This window comes from Megalops cyprinoides, chromosome 8 (genome assembly GCF_013368585.1).
Source record: "Megalops cyprinoides isolate fMegCyp1 chromosome 8, fMegCyp1.pri, whole genome shotgun sequence".
Taxonomy (NCBI): Eukaryota; Metazoa; Chordata; class Actinopteri; order Elopiformes; family Megalopidae; genus Megalops; species Megalops cyprinoides.
The window spans coordinates 14,935,081-14,956,479 of record NC_050590.1 but is presented as its reverse complement, the minus strand read 5'-3'; the positions used below and the strand labels follow the sequence as shown (position 1 = coordinate 14,956,479).

At 42.6% G+C, this 21,399-nt stretch overlaps 1 protein-coding gene across 1 annotated transcript in view; it reads right to left on the bottom strand.

Moving 5' to 3' along the window:
• Positions 1-21,399, bottom strand: part of zdhhc7 (zinc finger DHHC-type palmitoyltransferase 7) — a 28,608-nt gene that overhangs the window by 4,124 nt on the left and 3,085 nt on the right. Inside the window, exons 2-7 of the mRNA XM_036535538.1 lie at positions 18,309-18,398; positions 9,205-9,513; positions 7,468-7,592; positions 6,243-6,339; positions 3,854-3,935; positions 3,089-3,219 (exon numbers count right to left, since the gene is read on the bottom strand). Of these exons, the coding sequence (XP_036391431.1) occupies positions 3,089-3,219; positions 3,854-3,935; positions 6,243-6,339; positions 7,468-7,592; positions 9,205-9,507 (738 nt within the window). The 5' untranslated portion in view covers positions 9,508-9,513; positions 18,309-18,398. The remainder of the gene's footprint in view (positions 1-3,088; positions 3,220-3,853; positions 3,936-6,242; positions 6,340-7,467; positions 7,593-9,204; positions 9,514-18,308; positions 18,399-21,399) is intronic.

Below are 21,399 nucleotides of genomic sequence, written 5' to 3'. Positions count from 1 at the left end.
ATGGGCAGCACAACATAGCCAAATGAGCAGCGTGGCATGCCAAAATGGACAGCCCCAACACACCATAAGTGCCTGAACTGTTAATACAAAAAATTAAAAATAATAATAATCGAAAAAAAACAACCACTAAAGAACAATCTCCTTTTCCACCTTCATCGAGCGTGACAAACACTTGTTCACATAAGGAGGAGAAAAGGGTTTTTCTGCAGCACAATTATCCCTGGAGCTCTGCCCTCTCAGCGGCTTTCACCTCCGCCCTTCTGTCAGACACAGGGCCATCCCCACGGCGACGCAGGCAGACACGCTCTGGCTGACCCGAGTGGCCGGGCTGGTGGCACCAAGCCAGCCCTGCAGTGTCCCTCCTTAGGCTACACGCTGCCCGCCCCCAGTCCCACAGGAAATGCCCACTGCTGGGTGTGCTTACAAGTACGGACCGTGAATTCCTAACACAGCGGCAGGAGGAACCTGGGAGGCGTCACTGATTGCCTCCACCTCATATGCAACGCTGCTCGTGGTACAGATTTATTTTAATATATAAATTCCAATTAAGCGTGATTGCATTGATGGTTTATTTCCTTGCCTATCCTCAAACATGTTACTATTATTTAAGCTTGAGCAGCTGCTCCTATTTAGATTCATAAGCACAAGATTCAGCAAGAAATATATGTGGTGAAACAACACCATGACAAAACAGAGAGCAGCAAATTGCCAAATTGGGCCTTTGGATGACACTATGACCTATATTAGCAATTTTCTCTGCAAATGCCCACACAAAAAGGTCTGACCTTGAGATTACATTCAAATGCGTCCTTTGTTTTAAATTAATTTGTTTTGAAGCAGAGCCACAGTGGAAAGGAACAACACATTTCAACAGTTTTTTATCGGTTTTTCATATGGCTGTGCCATCGAACATCCACTAACAAGCCTGTTGATTTTTTTATTTGAATGATTAATACAATGAACATAAAAACTAATTTGTGAGTTCCGGCACAGATTACTCTGGGATACATATTAACATCATTGAAGTTCATCATTGGGTTCATGAGTGAAACCCAGCGGCTGTCTCTCATCTACGGTTTCCTTGTGGCACCGGACTGTCTGCTGTTAGACTGTATGTGCAGCAGTCCATTCAGACTCATCCTAACCTTTCTCTTTTGAACTGAAGCTTAACAGTCAATGTCTGCAACAGCGGAAGGGTGAAACCCTGCATCTAGAACAGTTAGAATGACTCATGCCTACGTGGTATACAGGCACTACTCGCCATCAACTCTCCAGCCTATTTACTATGCAGCATGGCTCAGCAAATTACCTGCATTGGCTTCTTACAGCTTCTCCTCCAAACACAGTATCTATTTCACCTGCATAGTGTGTGTTTAACAGGCCACTTACTCTTAAATCAGACACACACGTCAACTGGCAGCCTATCAGTGTATTTGACAACGTGTCTTTCAAGTGTTCCTACAATATAAGATTCCATCATTTGACAGTGTTTGCTACACTAAGTATGGCTTTCTCAAAATTTTGGAAATTAGGTGCATATTTCTAAGATGAGCTTTTGAACTTAAGCCTGATTGTTTCACTTCCTAGTTAGCTACCTTAAGATCTCTATCATGCAAAGGGCTTAAGAGAGAGTGGAGAGGACTGAACGATGATTCCCCACAGTACCATAGACAAGTGAGAAAGTACTGGCATAAAAGAATCAGGTCATCTTAATCCGGGAAATATCAGCATTTTCTTTACACAGATTAGTGTGCCACTTGAACATAAAAATAATAGAACAGATTCATTACTACTGCTTTTGGAGGCTGTGATGGGGTAGGATCTTTTTGCGTAGCCATGTATAACGGGGTCAGAATGCAAGTGAGAGCATTTTAGAACATCTATCTAATAATAACTAATGATATACAAGTAAGGCACGGCCACAATGTGAGCTTTGATGGATTAGTGAAAAAAGAAATGAGATGGCAATTTTTCCTTTTTGAGAGGTGCTCTTTAGGTGGGGCAAGCACAACTTTGTCTTGCTCTTTGTCAGATGCAGCACAGTTTTTCCTGTTTTTGTAGGTCAGGTGGCAGGCTATCAGACTTTAGAAAGCTACTAATTTACTCCTAGTCAAGTTGGTATGAGTCAAAGTAGCTGAACAGGTAGAAGCTAGATGAATTTACAGCCTAGCTAGCAAGCTACTGTTTCAGTTTTAGCCAAACTGTTGGGAGCCAGCGTTGCTGAAATGGCTGAAGTTTCATAGCTTTACTATCATATGAAATTATCAAGTTTCATAGCTTTACTATCTATATATGCAAATTGCAGCCACTACACATGTTCTTGTCCCATTTTTCAGATAAAAATCCTACATGTTCTTGACTTTCTTTAGTGTCCTCCTTCTGCCCTCTCTCAGTATCACTGAATGTGGCTATGTTTGCTATATCATCACATTACAGGCATATTTCTTCCAGTTAGCATCTATTTTCTGCATTGCATTTGCAATTATGAATTGTAATATTGAATAAAGTAAAACATTAATGTAGGATTTCCAAAGGTCTATGCCAGATAGTCTTTTTTAAAGATAAACTAAAAAACAAACATCAATTTAATTATGTAGTAGTAGGCTTGAAAGCAATCATCTTTATCATTTCTCTGTGAAATCTCTCTGAATACTGAGAAATACATGAATAAATAAATACACTTCTAGAGCCTAATGTCATTGATAACTGAGGATTTGTCTTTGCAATGATGATCTGGTTGAAGTTTCATTTGAACCAAGTCATTACAGAATCCATGATACAGCCAATCAATCAACTGGAGAACGTCACTGAGACCTGCTGGTCCAGGATCAGTTGTGTTTTCAGGCTCATAACTATTGCTCAACCAGAGTTTAGTATATCCCTCCTGGGAGTGAATGGCAGCACATTTAGAGAGAATTCAAGGCAGAGGGCATTAGCACCACTTAGGTGAGTGCCCGGTGTTATTTTCCTCTAATACCAAAAAATTCAGTTGGACATGAAGAGGAATGCAAGGCTCACTCCACACTAATTCTGGGCAGGGTTCAACCATATGGGGCTCCAGCACACATCCCCAGTCCTTAGCACTCACCGTCTCGTCGTTACAGATAGAATGGATCTGGGTGCCGAACATGACAGCGGTGAAGGTGAGGAAGAGCAGTCCCTCTAGGCACAGGAAAATCATGAGCATCACAGCGACCGGTGGGGAGAAGTCACTGCACTCTGGAGAGAGAGAGAAGGACACAGCGTCGGTGATCTCTGCTGCAGTGCCCTCATCAACCTGCTGCTGTTTGTCAAACCACGCTGCATCTTTAAGCCATTACTCACTCCTGTGACTCAGCCATGCCACTCTCAGCAGTTGTAAAACCATTTTACAACCTCAGGATTTGCAGAAATGAAATGTTCCAATGGGTATGAACAAAGCACAAGTAGGCATATATGAAACACAGAAACACTGTCCACTAAAGCCAAGTATTCTGGCAACAGAACAGATATTGCAATGACACCCTCTGGACTGTTCTTGTCCAGGCAAATGGGATAATCTGTGAAATTTGTACCTTTGTTTAGCATAATTACTAGAAATGTATTAACAGATTAAAACCCCTTCAGAGGAAGCACCTTATTTCTGAGGGGCTCCTGTGAAGACATCTCCAATGTGCAATATGTAGTGTCATTCAAATTGCAGCATCAAAATGCTTGCTTGTTTCAAATCCTGGTGCTGGGGCACTGCAACCCCAGATTTTAGTATCATTGCTCTGTAAAAGCATGCCAGGACCATGACATGCAGGGCACCTGCAAGACTGTATCTGCAAGGATCTCATACTGCCACTGTCAATCAAGGGTGACCGACACCTACCGCTCCACTGGACTTTGACACAGGTGAAAAACTGGAACCCACTCAGGATGAGAGCGTGGGTGGAAATCAGGGCTATATACATCTGCAAAGAAAAGGGGAAAAATCCGAGAAGAGAGAAAAGATGAATGCTTTCTGCTGTCATGGTGCGGTTGCTTAGCCTGACTTTGACCAATTAATGTTGGCATTTTTGTTCCTAGCGCTGTTATCATTCTTCTGTGCACAGCGCTCCCTTGGTCCCTCCAAGGACTCATTTGTCAATGTCAAAAAGACAAGGAGAATTACATTGGGGAATGAGAGAGTACACTGTACCCCAATTTGCTACACAGAATAAAGGCAATGACACCTAATGTTACCAGAAGTCTATAAGCCTTGTCAGCTGCTGCAGGTTATTGTGGAATTGCTTTCAGGGCTTGATTTTACATTTCCATATGAAAGGGATGATAGAACTACAGCATATATTCCATCACACCAGCTAATATTAAAATAAACCACACAAACTGCTTATTACAGCCTTACTCAACCCACAGGTGAATTCTTAGATTGAAGCTAAAATAAAGACAGAACAATCTTTCTGCAATTTTTTTATCCATTCATAACTGCACAAATCAAAAGCAAATCACTGACCAGAGGCAAACCAAATTTCAAAGCAAATCAACAATTTTTCCTCTGCTCAAAATGAAAATGTGGCACACAAATAGCAACATGTTAATCTTCATTTACACTGACTCACTGGCCAGCTGTTTACTGATGAGAGACTCACAAAATGTCATGCAAAGACAAACACACAATCTACCCTATTCAACACAATACTTAGATGGGTCCTAATTCTCCATGATCAGGGAAACACTCGAGTATTTACAATACTGACCTTTGGAAACAGAATTTCAGTTTTTGACAAGAACTGGTCATTTAAATATGGAGTGGCACATTTCAAAATGGAAGTTGTTTTTGCGATTGAGTAAATTATTGTTTGGCAACTTGAATAATATGATTTATATGTGGAACATTGTTCAATTGATTTAAAAGAAAAAAATAAAGGGGGAATATTAATTTAAATTTAGCTACACTATGCAGAAAGCACAAACTGATTAACTGTAAGGGCTGTACACTCTCCCATACATACTCTGTGCACTGACCTCACTGGCAAATCAAATAATACAGCATTATAGGACTCACTGTTCCTTTCATACTTTTTTGAAAGTGATCATGTTGTTCATACAGGTAACTCATCTACTGCCACCAGGAGGCAAGACATAAACATGCTGTGAAACAGTCGGAAGTAGAAGATGATTCAACACTTCCTTTTATTGTAGCTAGAGCAGATGAACTTTTGCAATTTTATTGCAACCTTAGAGTGGCCACTGGTACATGTGACCTGTGAACCTTTCACAGACAGAAGACAGGGAGCTGATTACCATGGATAATCTTTGACTGATCACTTCTTTTTGGGAGTACATCACAACAACAAGGTACTGCATCTCACAGCTGTTATACAATGTAGAATATTAAAAAAAACTGCACATTGGGGTCTTATATACTAAGTGCTGTGCATGATGACATCACAACACCCTTTTATTTACACCTGTGTTCCAAGACTTGTTGGAATGTGAATCAAATCTAACTTGCACAATCTGTATTAACGCTTCGTGCCAAAACTCTGCAATCACAGTGCTGTTCCACAAAAAATGCACAGTCACATGTGCTCTTTCATTTTACAAATAGCTGATAGGATGACGACAAGAAGTGGCTGGGCAATCATGAGACAGCGTCTCCGTTTCCTGAAAAAAGGTTTACACTCTGGAGAATGAAATAACATCATTAACTATTGCTCAATTTCCGCTTAACTGTAGTTGTTTCATTTAGCATTTTCTTATACCAAAAAGCCTCTGTGGATGAGACAAAAATGGAAAAATATAGAAAAGGAGGGAAAATACAATGGAAAAGATGTAACAAAAATGGATAAAGGATAATTGGCCATTTTCAAAAGCAGAATTTGCTTTTTGCAAGAATAAAAACGTAGGGGCCCATAAAAATGAAGTGTACTTATGTGCCTTTGCTTTTTTCCTTTTGGTATAAACATCCAGCAAGATTTCCAATAAATGGCTCCCAGCCAATTCTTTGCTGCTAGTTCTCCACACAGTTAAGCATTTCAATGCTGAGTACAAGTGAGTGAATATTACAAAAGGATAATGTCTTCAATTTTACTAAGCCTTGAAGACAAAAATGGGCACACAAACAACTAGCTTGTGCTTCCAGCCTCTCGCTGTGGTCTGCAGTTTTACTGGTTTCACAACCTTGCATGCTTTGCTCCAACATGCTTGTTTGAACCCTGTTGGTAAATGCACCTGACGGCCTGACTTTCCACATGACAAGGAGGAATTTCACTTACAGTGAATAGCACAAAGAACCTCTGGTTGTTCTCTCCCACACAGTTATTGACCCAGGGACAGTGGTGATCCATCTTGCGGATACATCTCTTACAAATACTGCGGGGGGAGAAACACAAGAAACAGTCCGTCTACTGCCATCAGAACAGAATGCATTAGACTTTCACATAAAGCAAACATCCTGGAGGTCACTGGAACCAAACAGCTACTCAAGGCACTGCTGCAGCTGAACTTTGCTGGGAGAGGATGACATTGACAAATCTGGGGTATTTGGAGAAACAGCTGGCAAGTTTTGCACTGGTGCCTTGTGGGAAAAATACCAACAGTACTGAGTTTTCACCTTATCAATGCTCTACACAGACAAAAAAGAATCATATGTTCCAATCAGTCTGCAAAGTAAGGACTTTCCAATAGTTTTCCAGGAAAAGTAGATAATTTATGAGGAACTATGTATAAATGCGGCAAGCTAGTTAAATAGTGAGCTGGAAAGTACTTCATATCAGGTAGTAAGCAAAAACTACATCTTTGGCTTTTGTGTGATGTTTGCCAGTTCATTACTGATAGCAAGCAAGCAAAAGCCCAGTGACGCAAAACCAGCTGTATCTATCATCGTCAAGTAATCACCCTACTTTCTAGCAATCCATTAGGCTGTTAGATAGTTGTGAAAGTTAACTAGCTCCTTCATGAACTAACCCATTCTCCTGAATAGTTGTAGCTGGTTTACATGATTGAGTTTACTTACCATTTTTAGCTACTAGATGGTATCCCTGGCTAGCTAGTTAAACAGCCAGAGATGCCATTAGTCTGGCATGTTTACAGGAAGGGAATGTCATAACCCCTGGCCAAGTGGTGAAGCTTGCAGTTTTTTTCAAGCATGTTATATAAAGTCAGCAAAACAAGCCTATTTCATATTTTTTCCTCACATTACAAGCAGGAGATGACTAATGTTGTGAGTGATAAAGTGGCTCAGTTTGCAAGCCATCCTTTTAATTTCGCTGGTCTAATTCAGTTCAAATTAAAGATGTTTTATCATCACACAGTAAAGCAGATATCAGGCAGTTAACCTGACAACAGACAGCAATGTCATCTGTCGGCTTGGAATGTACACTAACAACACAGAGACTATGTTTACTACATCACATATTGTACTGAAGCACACAGAATATCAACTAACCTGAGAGTGCCCTCAGACTAAATGTAGGTATTGATATGCTTTATCCGTCTTACCTGCAGTGGTGGGCTCTCTCTGGCTTGATGCTGCAGCACTTGGGACATTTGTAGATGACCTCCCCAGGCTTCAGTTGGAGGCTGTCCATGTACTCCTTGGTGGCATTGCCCTTGGGCACTGCTCCCTGTGAACATTCAGACGGACACAGTCAGCAGGAGGACGGTGGAGTAAAGAGACAGAGCACACGCTGAGAGAAAGGACAGAGAGAGGACCGAGACAGGATGGAGTGAAAGGACAGAGAGAGGACCGAGACAGGATGGAGAGAACAGACAGAGAGAGGATGGAAAGAAAGGATAGAGGGAGTAGACAGAGAATGGAGAGAAAAAGCAGGCAGAGGATGGAGCTGAGACATCCCACCTCCCCGGGCCCTCATATCTGAGCACGCACTACTGGGATTACCCATCAGCACCTCCTCTGTTGCAGGTGAGCTACATATTGTCCCCACACTGCAGCTTCTGATTTTATCTATTAAGATTTATGGGATCATTATTTCTTCCACACTGTTGTAAACAACACACTGCAGCCATCCAGCACTCACTCACTATATTGACACCTGTCTATTGGTCAAAAAATTCCTGCATGCTCCCCTAGAGCCAGTTTCTCTGGCACCAACAGCACTGCTGTGTAATCAATTCCACCAACCCCCAGGCAGACATGTACACATCCACCAACAGAAGACACAAAGACAGACAAACTGAGATGCACATATACACACAGGCAGACACACATACACACACACACACACATACACACACACACACACAGACACACACACACCACTTGCCCCGACCCTTCAGAATGTGCCTCCATGGCCCTGTATCTCAAAGTAGGGCTGACTCAGATGGGAATGTAATTACTGGTTCTTATGACAGCACAGCAGTATATATGGGCAGAATGGGTGAAGTAAGCACCTTGGATACCGAAGCAGGGTAACCATTTCCCTGAGCTGAGGGGCTTGGGGGATTTGGAAAGCATCTCATCAGCACAAAGACACAACAGAGAAAACTTAAACAGTCCAACATTCAGTTTAGTGTGGCGGATACCATAAGGTCATGACCATAAATCATCATCTCTCACGGGGGTGAGCGCTGACCAATGGTGCATTACATCCCAATGATCGATCAACAAGGATCCCAAGCTGCTACTCAAAAGGCACTTACCAAGCACAGCAATTCAAAAAAATGCTAACCTGTCCCAGGTGGCTCAGTCAGCAAGGCATTCACTTTGAGTGCAGGCTGAGCCCTATAGGCTGAATTTGACACTGGCATCGCCATTTGCCGACTATGACTGGGATCCCACAGCAGCAGAATAAACTGTTTTTCCTCTGCTGTGGGATATGGGTGGGTAGGTCAGCCAGGGTTTCCTTGCCTTGCCACTCTTGGGCACCCTGTGATTCATCAGATGCCTGTGAGCCTGAAAGAGCTCCTATCCTCCAATGACTACCCACTCCACTGAAGTGCACTGTTTGACTTGCAGTGCGGAAATTAGCCACTGGCTGCATGTGAGTGCATCAAAGGTTTGTGTCTATCTTACTTCAGCACTCCTATGTAAATGCAGAGGTTGCTGAGGTGAGACAATATACAATTGCTAATTCCAAACAGATTTGCATAAAGGGGAAATGACCTTAAAAATGCTAACCTGGGACAGTGAGGCAAACACAGCAATTCACCTCATATGACCTGCCACAGGTCCCTCTCCCAGCCCCAATCTCACTCCCACTGCCAGACCTCACTCACCGGGTCAGTCAGCATGGTGCGCAGGTGTGAGGTCAGTGCCAGAACGGCCAGGCAGTTGAAGGCAACGCCGTTGATCAGGGAGTACCAGAAGTTCTTGGACGGCAGCAGCATGACGAAGGTGACCACGAAGTCGGCGTACAGCACCAGGAACCAGGTCATGAAGGCACACACCATGCCACAGCCATCCTGGATGAACCACACGCGCTCGCCATCCCCGGGGGGCGTCCCCTCAAGTTCCTCCTCCCCGCCCAGCAGGGGGTGGTGTTGCTCTACATCACGCAGCCGGTGGGCTGAAGACTGCATTCTTCCCTAGGAGAGGAAGAAAGGAAGAAGAGAGGGGAAATGACAACTATGCACACCTGCTTCTTTAGGTCACCCTATTTAGAAGAGATTACATACACTCACTCTTACTCAGAGTGATGCACAAAGAGTAGACACATATAAAGTGTATAAAATAAGCCCACATGGACCAAAGTACATTCAGAAAAACATCCAACCACATGTGAAAAAAAGCTTTAATACACAGCACTGTGCTATAATTACGGGTGCCACACATTAAATAGAGACCAAGTCTTACAATAATCTAAACCTCAACAACTCTTGGCAATGTGTAAATGAGTGCAAGAATGATAATAAATTACAAAAGGAACAGCTTAAGTGTTACAATGACCAGGCAGGGAAAGATATCAAGGGCAAAGCTCTAGCAATCTGGACAGAAAGTGTGCTAATTTACTGCATTGATTGAGACACAAATATCAAGGTAACAGCTAGAGACCCCAAGGGTCTGTGCTACCTGGGAATGTTCAATTAGAGCGAGGGAACTTTAGGACAATATCATGAAGTCCTTGATTCAACACAGCAAATGTCAGAATTTCGGCACGTGTCACTTGGCACGGCTTGCTCTGGGACACTGATATATGGGCACTATTGGGTGTTTTGCAGCAGGACACAACACAAGCCAAGGGCAGGACAGCTACAAGGAATACACTGGAGTAATACTGATCTTCTCAATAATCAATGTTGTGCAACCTTCAGAACAAAGTATCTTAATGCAGAATTGATAAACATCTCCGTTATACCAGGAGAGACACTCTTAGCTTTTTTGACCTTAACAGCTATCTTATCAAATGCCAATTTCTACTGAAAGGACCATTCTTTCTGGCACGGAATGACAGCACATGTTTGTAGAAACCTCAGATGCATATTCAATACAAAACAGCCCTAAGAATCAAAAGCAAAGACCTACAGGAATGAATAAATTTTGCATGACTCATTCTGAAAATAATCAGAAAATTTTCCAACTGCCCTTAAATGATAAGCTAGAGAAAACAACTCTGAATATTTGTCCATTCATTAACAGCATATTTATTGCTACAATCCACTTATGTCACACCTGTAATTCAACTGTCAAACACACCCATATGAACTGCCTTAGCTGGAGAAAAGTTATTCCTGTATAAAATCAAAGGTGTTCCCCCAGTAAACTGACTTCAGAGCATGTTGTGCAACCCAAACAGTACAGCCTAGTCTTCACTCAAGTATGAAATGGGTGTGGCTTTCCTTTGATGTCATTATGACATATCCATCTACCCGCCAATGCTCAAAATACACATAATTTTACAAGGCAGTGGCTATAGGAACAACAATTTATCTAACAACACACTAACCATGTGAAGGGTATAAAATTCTCTGAGAGAAGCACAAGAGAACAGCTCATTTATATTTGGGCTGTGTCAGATAATAATGACTTGGACAAATCCACTTATGTTACGCATGCCAAAATATCAGACTGTCTGAGATGCGCACGGCTCCTGGGACAAGATAAAAAAAGAAACAGGTTTACAGAGGTAAACAAGTCTAATACATGACGTAGAAATACCCACAAAATCTGTAAGTGATATGATTCAAAGGACAGCATATTGAGTTATCCTCCAGCGTAATAAGTAGCCAGGATATTTAGAGCAGTGCTCTGCCAAGCAGCAAAATTTCTATTAGCTCAACTGGGAGCAGCAGACAACAGCACAGTCATTCAAATTCGATTTCTGCTTATGTTTTTATCGCTGTCCTAGCACTCATATGACACTGAACATAGCCACATTTAATGCTACTATGCCTGATGTACACATTAAGTCTTACTTTGAAAACCTTACATGCTTACATGCTAACCTTACTGGCTTTCTTCAGAGCCTTTTGAATGTGTCTGGTATTTTCTGTGTTCAGTATATCTCTGCTGGCTCCTCTGACAGATTGTTTATTATGCTTGCATGAGCCTTTTCTTTCTGCACTCTTCAGAGACAGTGATGAATTATGGAAACAAATGGAAGAAAGGGATAGTTTCACAAACTTAATTAAGTCAATGTAAAACCAATATTCCACTCTGGAACATCATTTCATCTAAAAAAAAAAAATTACAATACTAAAAAATAAGAAGAACAGACACTGAGTTTTTTTCTGTTTTCCAGCTTTTCCAGTAATACATGTCTCAAAGAGATAACCTGAAGTGTCACACTATATGAGATGTACGATTATACCTCAAAATAGAACAATATACATGATAGAATGGTGATATAAACTTTCTCAAATACTGATCCACATGTCATTGCGTGCCACTACAATAACAACAGCAGTTGATATTGCAAGCACCAGAAAGCCTTGAATTACAGTTAAGGAGAAGGGAAACTGTATGAAACTGTAAAGGCTCACTTCCACTAACCTGTGTCCAGGTGAAAGCAGCCAGGCTATTAAAGCCGCTTCCACTCACAGCCAGCTGCGGGTTGGGTGTGGCTCAAGTTACAGTTGGCAGCCTAGTGCTCAGTGTGGGCAGGGCTGTGGTAGTACTACGTTTGGCAGAAGTAGCCGAGCTTATGGAACCTTGTCATATGACAAAGGAGGAAGTAGCCTGGCACAATCAGATATAAATAGTGTAATCTCCATCAAATAGAGATTATTTTTGGTACTGAGACCTGAAAAGGACATCAAGGTAGACATTAAATGAGTCAAGCCCAACAGAGACATCGATCATCACGCTGGTGAAGGACAAGGTCACTGCGTTCGTGGTCATATGGGCAGAGAACTGCTGGAGCTACACATCCAGATAATGTAATGGAAGCACAACCTATTTTTTTAGATGGGCCTGTGTTTGCGCAGGGTGTCAAGCTGTACTTGAATGTGGTTAAGGGAAATGAACCAAAAGAAGGCAAACACTACAGCAGCTGGTGCATATGCAGATGCCACAGTAGTGGCAGTACTGGAAACACAGGAAATGCAAAACTGTTCTGAGCTGTGATTGGCAGCACTCACCAGTTTGTGATGCCTCATTTTACTCAACAGTGTACACATCATACAAACGTGTCCAATTCAACAGCTTAATGTACGTTGCCATGATCTGTGGCTTATAGCCAGCTTTACATTGCCAAGGATGTATTCTGAAAGCACACTTTAAAAAAAACTGGCAGGTGCCAGCTTGGCTGAGGCTGGACGCTTTTCATACTGAAGCTCAAGTGGCTTAGTTAGTGAGGCAATGCTGGCAATGAGTCAACAGAGTGAAAGAGACTCTGGTAGACAATACAATGAAAGGGGCAGTCAAAGCAGTCTAAAATAAAAAAAAAATACAAAAAACCTGTTTCTCCCAGTGTGCTTGGGAGTCCTTATTAATGCTGACCAAGACGTTGTTTTAAAGAATGAGTAACAATGTGATCTGAAAATGTAATTTGCTATAGTGTACAAGGACAGGAGCAGTAGACTCTCGGCTTTGATTGTTGAAAATTGGCTGAAATAGGTTTCAAAACCATGAAAGCAGTGATTTCAAAGTAGACTGCCTCGTGTGTTATTATACAAATTCAGTGCTTTTTTTGTTAAGATACACACCACAAACCCCCAGACAAATCATGATGTAGTCCAAGACTGATGTACGTTAATAGCTGCTATTGTAAGCTTGGCACTACAGAGTGGTGTGAGTGGATGGCCTGGGGTGAACACTGATTACAACCTTATGTGAGTGTATGCAAAAAAAAAAAAAAAAAAATCAAAAGAGCATGTTTAACAGAACAAGAGAGCTTCCAAGAACAGGGCGATTCATGGCATAAGCAGATTCAACTGGTCATTGAAAAAGGCCAAATGACCAAGAGCGAAAGCCATCCATGCGATGCATTTCTAAAATACAAATACTGGTCTCTGTGAACAATTCTTTCAGTTTCCAAGCTAACTGCTCACAAAACAGTGCTTTTCTTCTCTGCCAGCAGTTCATCAACTGGACATTGCCCCTGGTTTCTTCGAGCCTACCACTCTCAGTGCAGCCAACGGCACTGCTCTATTCCCCTAAGAGCATTACGATTTCCACACCCGACCGCTTTACATCACAAGCAGTGAGCTGACATCAAACAAAGACATGCATCTAACAGTGCATAGGGATTCATTCTAATCAATATCTAGATACAACAAACCTTGTGAAAATGAATACCTACTACATTAAAGTTAAGAAACAACTTGTTGTTTTTCTAGGGTTTGTTGCAATAGCTTATTTTAAAAACAAACAAAAGGAAGTGGACATTCTCTTGCGCAACTAACCGGACCCTCACTTGACCCTCTCCCCTGCCTATGAATCCTCTCCTGAACACTGCAATGACTAAGGCATGAAAGAGAACACCTTAGACATGCATGAAGGTTTGCAGCTGTGATTCAGGCGAAACTTCCTACTGTGATTAAAATGATACAGCCACAATCAAACTCCAAATAGCTCCTCCCACACAGGTTAACCCTATCTTATCTTATCTCGCCATTCCCGACAGCTGGTGAGGAACTGCCGATGGACAGTCTCACATTTACACTACATTTTTATTTTGTCTCTTAGGAGACATTCCTTTCCAGAGTGATCTACAAGATGACTGTATTTAACAATACATTTACATTGCTGACATCAGGTAAGACACTTGATAGACACCAGAGCAACTCCAGAGGTCAGGCACAAAGAGCATCAAGCTGACATAACTTTACACGAAAATGGCAAGGATCATCCAAATACAAACAAGATCCAGCATTAAACACACAAGGCTGAGACCATAAATGTGCACCCGGCTCAACACGCAAGTGCAACACAATATACCCGACAAGAGTGCACCACTCAAACACAATACCAACACATACCCAAGTGCCTCCCTGGGTTAATAATTCTTCAGTGCATATTTATCTCGAATAGTTCACGGTACATAATCGGAAGGCAGCAGACTCTTGATCATGATTGTGTTGCTTTCATAATTCTTACTACTATGATATCCACTTTCAAGGTCCAACTCTATCAGGTTTTACTTGGACAAGGAGCACTACTTGGCATTAGAAATGTAGACTTTAAGCCCCCTGCTTTCATGTGACTTTACTACATACAACACCCACCAACAGAGATAAGGCTAAGACTTCCTGGATCCTCTAACTTCTTTTTACTGCAACACAGGGTTGAGAGATAAAAGCCCCCAGTTTAGCGTGGGGCATACTCATAAACAGATAAAATGATGTCTGACAACAGGAAGGAAATACAGAGGGAGAGTTTAAGCAAGGGCTGCTCTGAAAAATCTACAGAGAGTAAAAGTGACATTTCAATCTCTGTTATTGGTTGGAATGACTGCTGACTACTTCCAGCTGGTGGCCAGGTGGAGAAGTAAACAGCCTGCCTTGCTGTGTAAGACCCGACTCCACATCTTGATCCACAACATCTGCATGACAAAACAACCCCACAGGAGTCGCCCCTGGGCTGGGCAGACCAAGAGGGAGGGGCCTGGACGGCCTCTTTCACGCAGTTCTAATTCTATGCGGGACATCAATAATGCATGAATTAACAACTGTCATCCTGACAGAAAGAACACAAAAACAGGAGGAAGAAAAGGAGCCCATCACAAGCGTCAGCCAGTGACGTCAAATGATCACGCAGTGGTTCTGCTTCGTAGTAACAAATAAATCAAGTCTGGTAGGAGAAATGCTCCAGAACATGAGCATCACTGAGGCAGACCGTCAGAGTGCGTCTGGCACATTTTAAATGCTTTTACAGTCCCCTTCACTCTATTTATACTCTTGGCATGCAACACACAAATTTCTCCCTTTGCCTATAGCCTTTCTCAGGGTTGGATCCGGGTCCATGCATAGATAATCAATTACAACTTTCACCAACAGATGTAACCCCTTGCAATTACCATGATAAACAGGTGCCACGTAACCAGCCAATGTTTGATTGAAACATCACATACCATTTTAATGTGAAGGCTGAAAGGGACAATGAAAGCAGGAGCAGAAAGAAATAAATATCACCATAAAATACAAAAGGCTCAATTCCAGCTCTGACCCACCATATATATTCTCTCAGGTACTGAACAGAGGCTTATTAGACTTCATAAAAACTGCCTCCACACAGCTGTGTGAAACGCAAGGCCCCATATCGGTGACATTCACGACATCTATGACACAGCTCTCCCAGAGCGTGTGTACCTCATCTTTATGTGAGCAGCTCTGTGGAATAAAGCTGCCAAGGAAAGCTGATGCACTTCCCTCGTTTAAATCAAAGGGGACATTTCCATTAACAGCAACGTGCCAATACAGACAGAACTGCCAATCAAACAATGGGCAACTAATAAAGATTCTTGGGCTTCGTGGTTGCTTTAAATTCAGTGAATTAACAATGCAGTATCCGCACAAAGACAATGACACAAAAAACAACTTATGAATCAGAAAAGCAAAGCCATTTATAATGTAGTTTTATAGACAAACAACTGTCCTGGAAAGAATAAATGAACAGGAAATTAACACAACTTGGTAAAATGTGTTACTCTTTATGTTGTGATGTGTTACTCAATTGGACATCATGAGTCTGCCCCTCCACACCGTGAGTCATGCTCAAAAGCTGCTTTCTCACTTGATCCACAAAGAGATGGCATGATCGAATGCTGGCTGAATGTAGCACATTATACCTGAATAGTCAACTGGACTCTTGGTTTCCCAATGTAGTTGGCAATGACTTAAGTGACCCTTTCCTCACTGGTGAGGATGATACATGTGTGAAAAATGCAATGAGCCAGAACCAACAGTCTAATTAGGAGGAGATCAGAAGACTCAGCTCAGACGTCAACACTTCTGCGGCGTAAGTACCATCGTGGGTTTTGGGAATCTGTTAGCAGGCAGAGGAGACAACTTATTCCTGCAGTCTTACAAGATGCCAGCAGAGTCTTGCATGATCCACATGCTAATTACATTTGTGCTCACACCTACGCATGCCTGCTGGATGCAGCAACATGGAATTTGCGTCAGTGTGAACAGGGGTAAACACGTCTGGTCTCTTGTCAGATGCACAGAGCCCTGAGGCGAGGTGCACTGTGTTTGGGGCCACCTGATCAGTTAGACCAGTATCAGCACAAGCTGAATTAAATGGTGGCATCACTTCAGATTTAGCAAGGCAGTTTCCTGCAGTTACATCAGACTGAATTGCGCAAGGGGCAGATTCATATGCATTCAGACACCCAAATGTGGCATGATTGCGAAACAGATAGAGTTCTTCCTGCTTTTCTGAATGTGACAGAGAGAGAGAGAGAGAGAGGGGGAGAAAAAATGTCTGAAGATCAACAAAACTGATATAGAGCTCAGATAATTTATTAAATTAAACTGAAGCTGTGTAAAATAATCTTTATAATAATCACTTTTGGTTTTCTTTGATGTGAATGTGAGACAGCAGCATGAGACTGCTGCATTCTAAGTATGATCTCAGAGAGGCTTAATCCCACTCCTAAACTACACAGGCATAATGGTGAAGCTCCCCGAAGCATGGCGGCACAGTATGAAGTATAATTAATCTTGCAACCGATGTTTTGCCTCGTGCTCCGGGGAAAGAGGCTTCAGCTCTCCCTGCCCTGCAGCTGCAAGAGTGCCCCTCCCCCATCAGGACAGCCCCTCCCTGCCCAAGCACAACTCAACCCTGTCCCACTCGCCTGACAAACTGGGTCAGCCCAGCCTGTTTGCAGGGGGGCATATCATCTCCTCCCTTTGTGTAACAGGGGGTGTCAATTGCCAGCTTAATTACCCAGAGCTGTCTCCAGCTTTCACAGCCTTGGCGGCAGTTCTCGTGGCCCACAGCCGATACAGGCTGAAGCCTGTTGAACCCCGACGCCGGGGGGAATATTCACACGCATCCCTCCGCAACACACCCGGGGAGCCAAAACCAGCGGGGTCCTGATTTATCACAGTGTAGATTGCAATATAATTAAACAAAGTCCAAAAACAAGAGGCTGTGTCACTAAAAATGAGGAGTCAGTTTGAGAGAAAATAAAGAACTGCAGAGACAATCTTGATCAGCTTATATTAACTCCCCTCTGAGGCACAACATTTGCATTCACTGTTAATCCATCTGCTTCTTCCCCAAGCTGGCACAGGCAGATGTCTGAGCGCAGAGCTGTCGCATCGCTATCTGAGAATATTTACAGCAGTCTTTACTAAAAACTGTGCACGCTGATCATGAGGAGGCGCAGAAGCCAAGCACCCCACCTCCCACCCCAATGCAACAGAACACATGGACCAGAGTCATGCAGTAGAGGTGTATTTAAGTCTAAAACAGGACATTCCGAGAATCAGATTTCCGTGTTTTTAACTGCCACTTTGTCAAAGCACGCGTGCCCAGAAAGCTTGCCTTTTAACGAAGTTTAAAATCCAGAGCCCGCCACTTATTGTATGCAAGAGCGAAACAATATTGATTTTTTCCCCCCTGTAAAAGAGCAGGCCCATTAAGGGCTGAGCAGCTGCCGTCTTGCTGAGCAGAGTGGGAGGACAGCAGGGAATGGATGTTGGGACTCTTCAGTGAGGCACCTGGGGGGGAAGTACTGGATTTCCCTCACAGAGCCTCAATTTACCCAAAAGGTCACCCAGGCAGCACACCGGGGCAGACTTTATCACTGATTAAACAATACTCAGAGAAGGGAGAAAAAACAAGGCACTTTCACAGCACATTCAGCAGTTAGGACAATATCATTCCGAATAATCTGACTCATACGATGAGCTGCATTCTGTACTAAATGGATGCATCTGATTGGATGGCTCTTCCGCTCCCCCACCCTCTTTCTGCAGTCTCTGGCACTCACCTCAGATTCCTTGCCTCACAGTGACATACCGTCTGCTCCTCAGGCCTGCGTCAGGGAGGAGGTGATGCAACAGCATCCAGATCGTGGCACCTGCAGACACAAAACCAAGGCAAGCTCTCACTCTGAGGGGGAAAGTGTGTCAGCAAAGCAGAGGACCTGCAGAGCTTTAGAGACTCAGTCACTGCCCATATCTTCTCACTGACCTCCTTACCCAGCTGTCTATTGCAGGCAGACACACTGTAACAAAGGGTGGCCGTTGATGATATACATATCACATAAGCACAGCTGGCTGTGGACTAGGATGTAGAGCTTTAATGTGGAAAGCCAGTATAAGAACTATTCTTTTGCATAAAAATGAAGGCACTGATAAAACCACTGAAATCCTTCCCACTCTGCACATAAATTTCTACTTCAGGTTACAGTACTCTGCTTGCATATTAAATTGTAAACTGTAAATGCTAGCAATTCTTAACTAGGTTAAAAAATAAGTAGGCACTTATTTGAAAAAAGTGCCTCTTCTAATTGCAAAGAACCTCTTTGCTGCCCAGTTGTACAAGATACATTACATTATATGAAGTACACAATACTATATAACACAGCACTATAACTATGCAAACAGAACATAACCAAAGCTGCTCTCAATAAATAGCATTTCAGGATAGTGTTTTGACTGTCATATGGAAACCCACAGACCAAAAAAATCAGTCTCCATATTCACAGCCAACCTCACCCTTGCTACTCATCACAATGAGAGGCACAGAGCAGTGCAGTGAAAAATAAGTCATACAAGATGATGCAGCGTTATCATTCTCTTATTTTTGAACGGCACAGAGAGTTCTTTTAGAATGCCCTGCACACAGTTACCCTGTCAGTGTCACTCATCAGTCATGGCAGTCACTGGAAAGAGAAGATCATGCGTGCTCCAAGGTCAAGCCATCAATAAAATAGCTCCCGGAAAGCTAACCTGAAACATGCAGAAATACAAATGTAGCTCACTGCACTGTTTAAACATAGCGGCGATGAGTGTGCCACTGACAGACACTGAGTAAAACTACAGCTTTAACAGAGCAAGCAATCTTTTTAAGGACTTTTAAAGAAACTTTTAAATAAATCTTGGCACATGGAAGGCCAGACTTAAAGGACTGCAATTTATTCTTTGTTCAATCAGATGCCCTTGCTTGGTCCAGATGGCATTTTACACATCCCTTCATACATCTGGTTAAAATCAACAAAGCTAGGCAATTTGACCCATGGTACATGGGTATTCCCTAACCACTACGTCACATTGCCACAGTAAATAGGGCAGTTTAAATAGGACAGATTGGATATAGCTGGGTATGATATCAGTGCAGCCATAACGAGATGCTATCTTCACAAATTATACTATTGTTATATAACATATATAGTATATAGTTCATGAACATACTATGATGTACACAATACTATATAATTATTTAAATTATTATTAAATGATCACTTCTGCAGTATGAAATATGAAAATTCACCCAAAAAATCAAATCTTGCAGCAGCACAAAATGCTGTTGGTGAAAATCAAAACCACTTGATAAAATCTTCAAGAGGTAGGTCAACTGGCCCTCTTTCACCCCAGACACAATTTCTTTATATTGCCTGCTTTTTCCACTTTTCCCCCAGGTGTAAATGAGGTGCATGGTGTAAATGCAGCTTTTTTTCTCACTAGAAGTTTTTGTTAGCATCAGACCTAGTCAAACTGAAAAAAATCAGTGGAGTGTGAACAGAGCAGGGTAAATGCTGGAATTTCTACAGCTAACACCTGCTGGCTGAGGACCACATTTAAATGAAGAACCTATACAGTTCTGTGTAAAACAGCTTTCATTTATTCTTATATTCAAAACAGTGCCTTTGAATATCCATAAAGCGACATCTAACAGCACTGGATTCTTCATAATCTTTTTAATTATAACGGTCATAACTGCCCAGTTTCCAAGCTATAATATACTATTAATTGTATCATTATAGTATATCATTTTGCCAATTTGTAATCATTTGGATTTGGTCAGAGCAGCATATCAAACACATGACTGCAGCCACAACAAGGAAAGAAAGCAAAAGGGTGAAGCATGATGGGTAATGGTAATTTATCATTTGTCACTTTATTATTTGAGTAACTGCATAATAATAATAACAATAATTATAATAATAGCGACAACAATAACACTAATGACAACAAATTGTAAAGTGTAGCGAAGGGTGAGAGCAGTCACCCCACCCGGCCTCGAACCCGGGGCTACGGGGTACCAAACATGCGACCTTGACCGCGACGCCAAAGAGCCAGGCTCGTTGGTATGGCAGTCAGAGCGCATACTCCACCATAGTGACAGCACTCTGTCACACTACCCTCCCCTTCGGGAAGCGCACCCATGCGCTTCACGCACCAAGGTGTCCCTCGCACATTCCCCCACTGCGCTTCTCAAATCCCAGGGCGCCCCACTCACTGGTGCTTCACCCATCTCTGGGGTCCCTCACACACCGGGGTCAACCGAACCTGGGGGTCCCTCATACAGCTCACACACTGGGCATGCCTCCGATGGCCTCGTGACAAGCCATCCCACTACTGATACCATATGCAGCGAATGGCGAGAGCAGTCACCCCACCCGGCCTCGAACCTGGGTTTATGGGGTACCAAACATGTGACTTTGAGCGCAACGCCAAAGGGCCAGGCTCGTTGGTATGGAAGTCAGAGTGCATACTCAACCATAGCGACGACACTCTGTCACATAAAGACACAATACAACCTCCTACATACTAAAAATAAATTTCTCACACTGAATCAGTAAACAGAGACAACCGCTTGTGGCAATATCATAGTTGCCTGGTATATGTGAAAGGCTGCCAACCAGCAATTTGATGGAATTCCTCCGTACCAGCTGGTAGCAGGAATGGAGTGTCAGTGAGTAATGCCAGGATCGCAATGCTGTTATTTTTCCATCATTGCTGATGAACACATCTCCTAAAACCTTGAGTACACAATGACATTTTAACCCAGTTCACATTAGTAGTAGCCACAAACAGCTTTATAGTTGAAATTCTGCATATGCACAATGAATCACC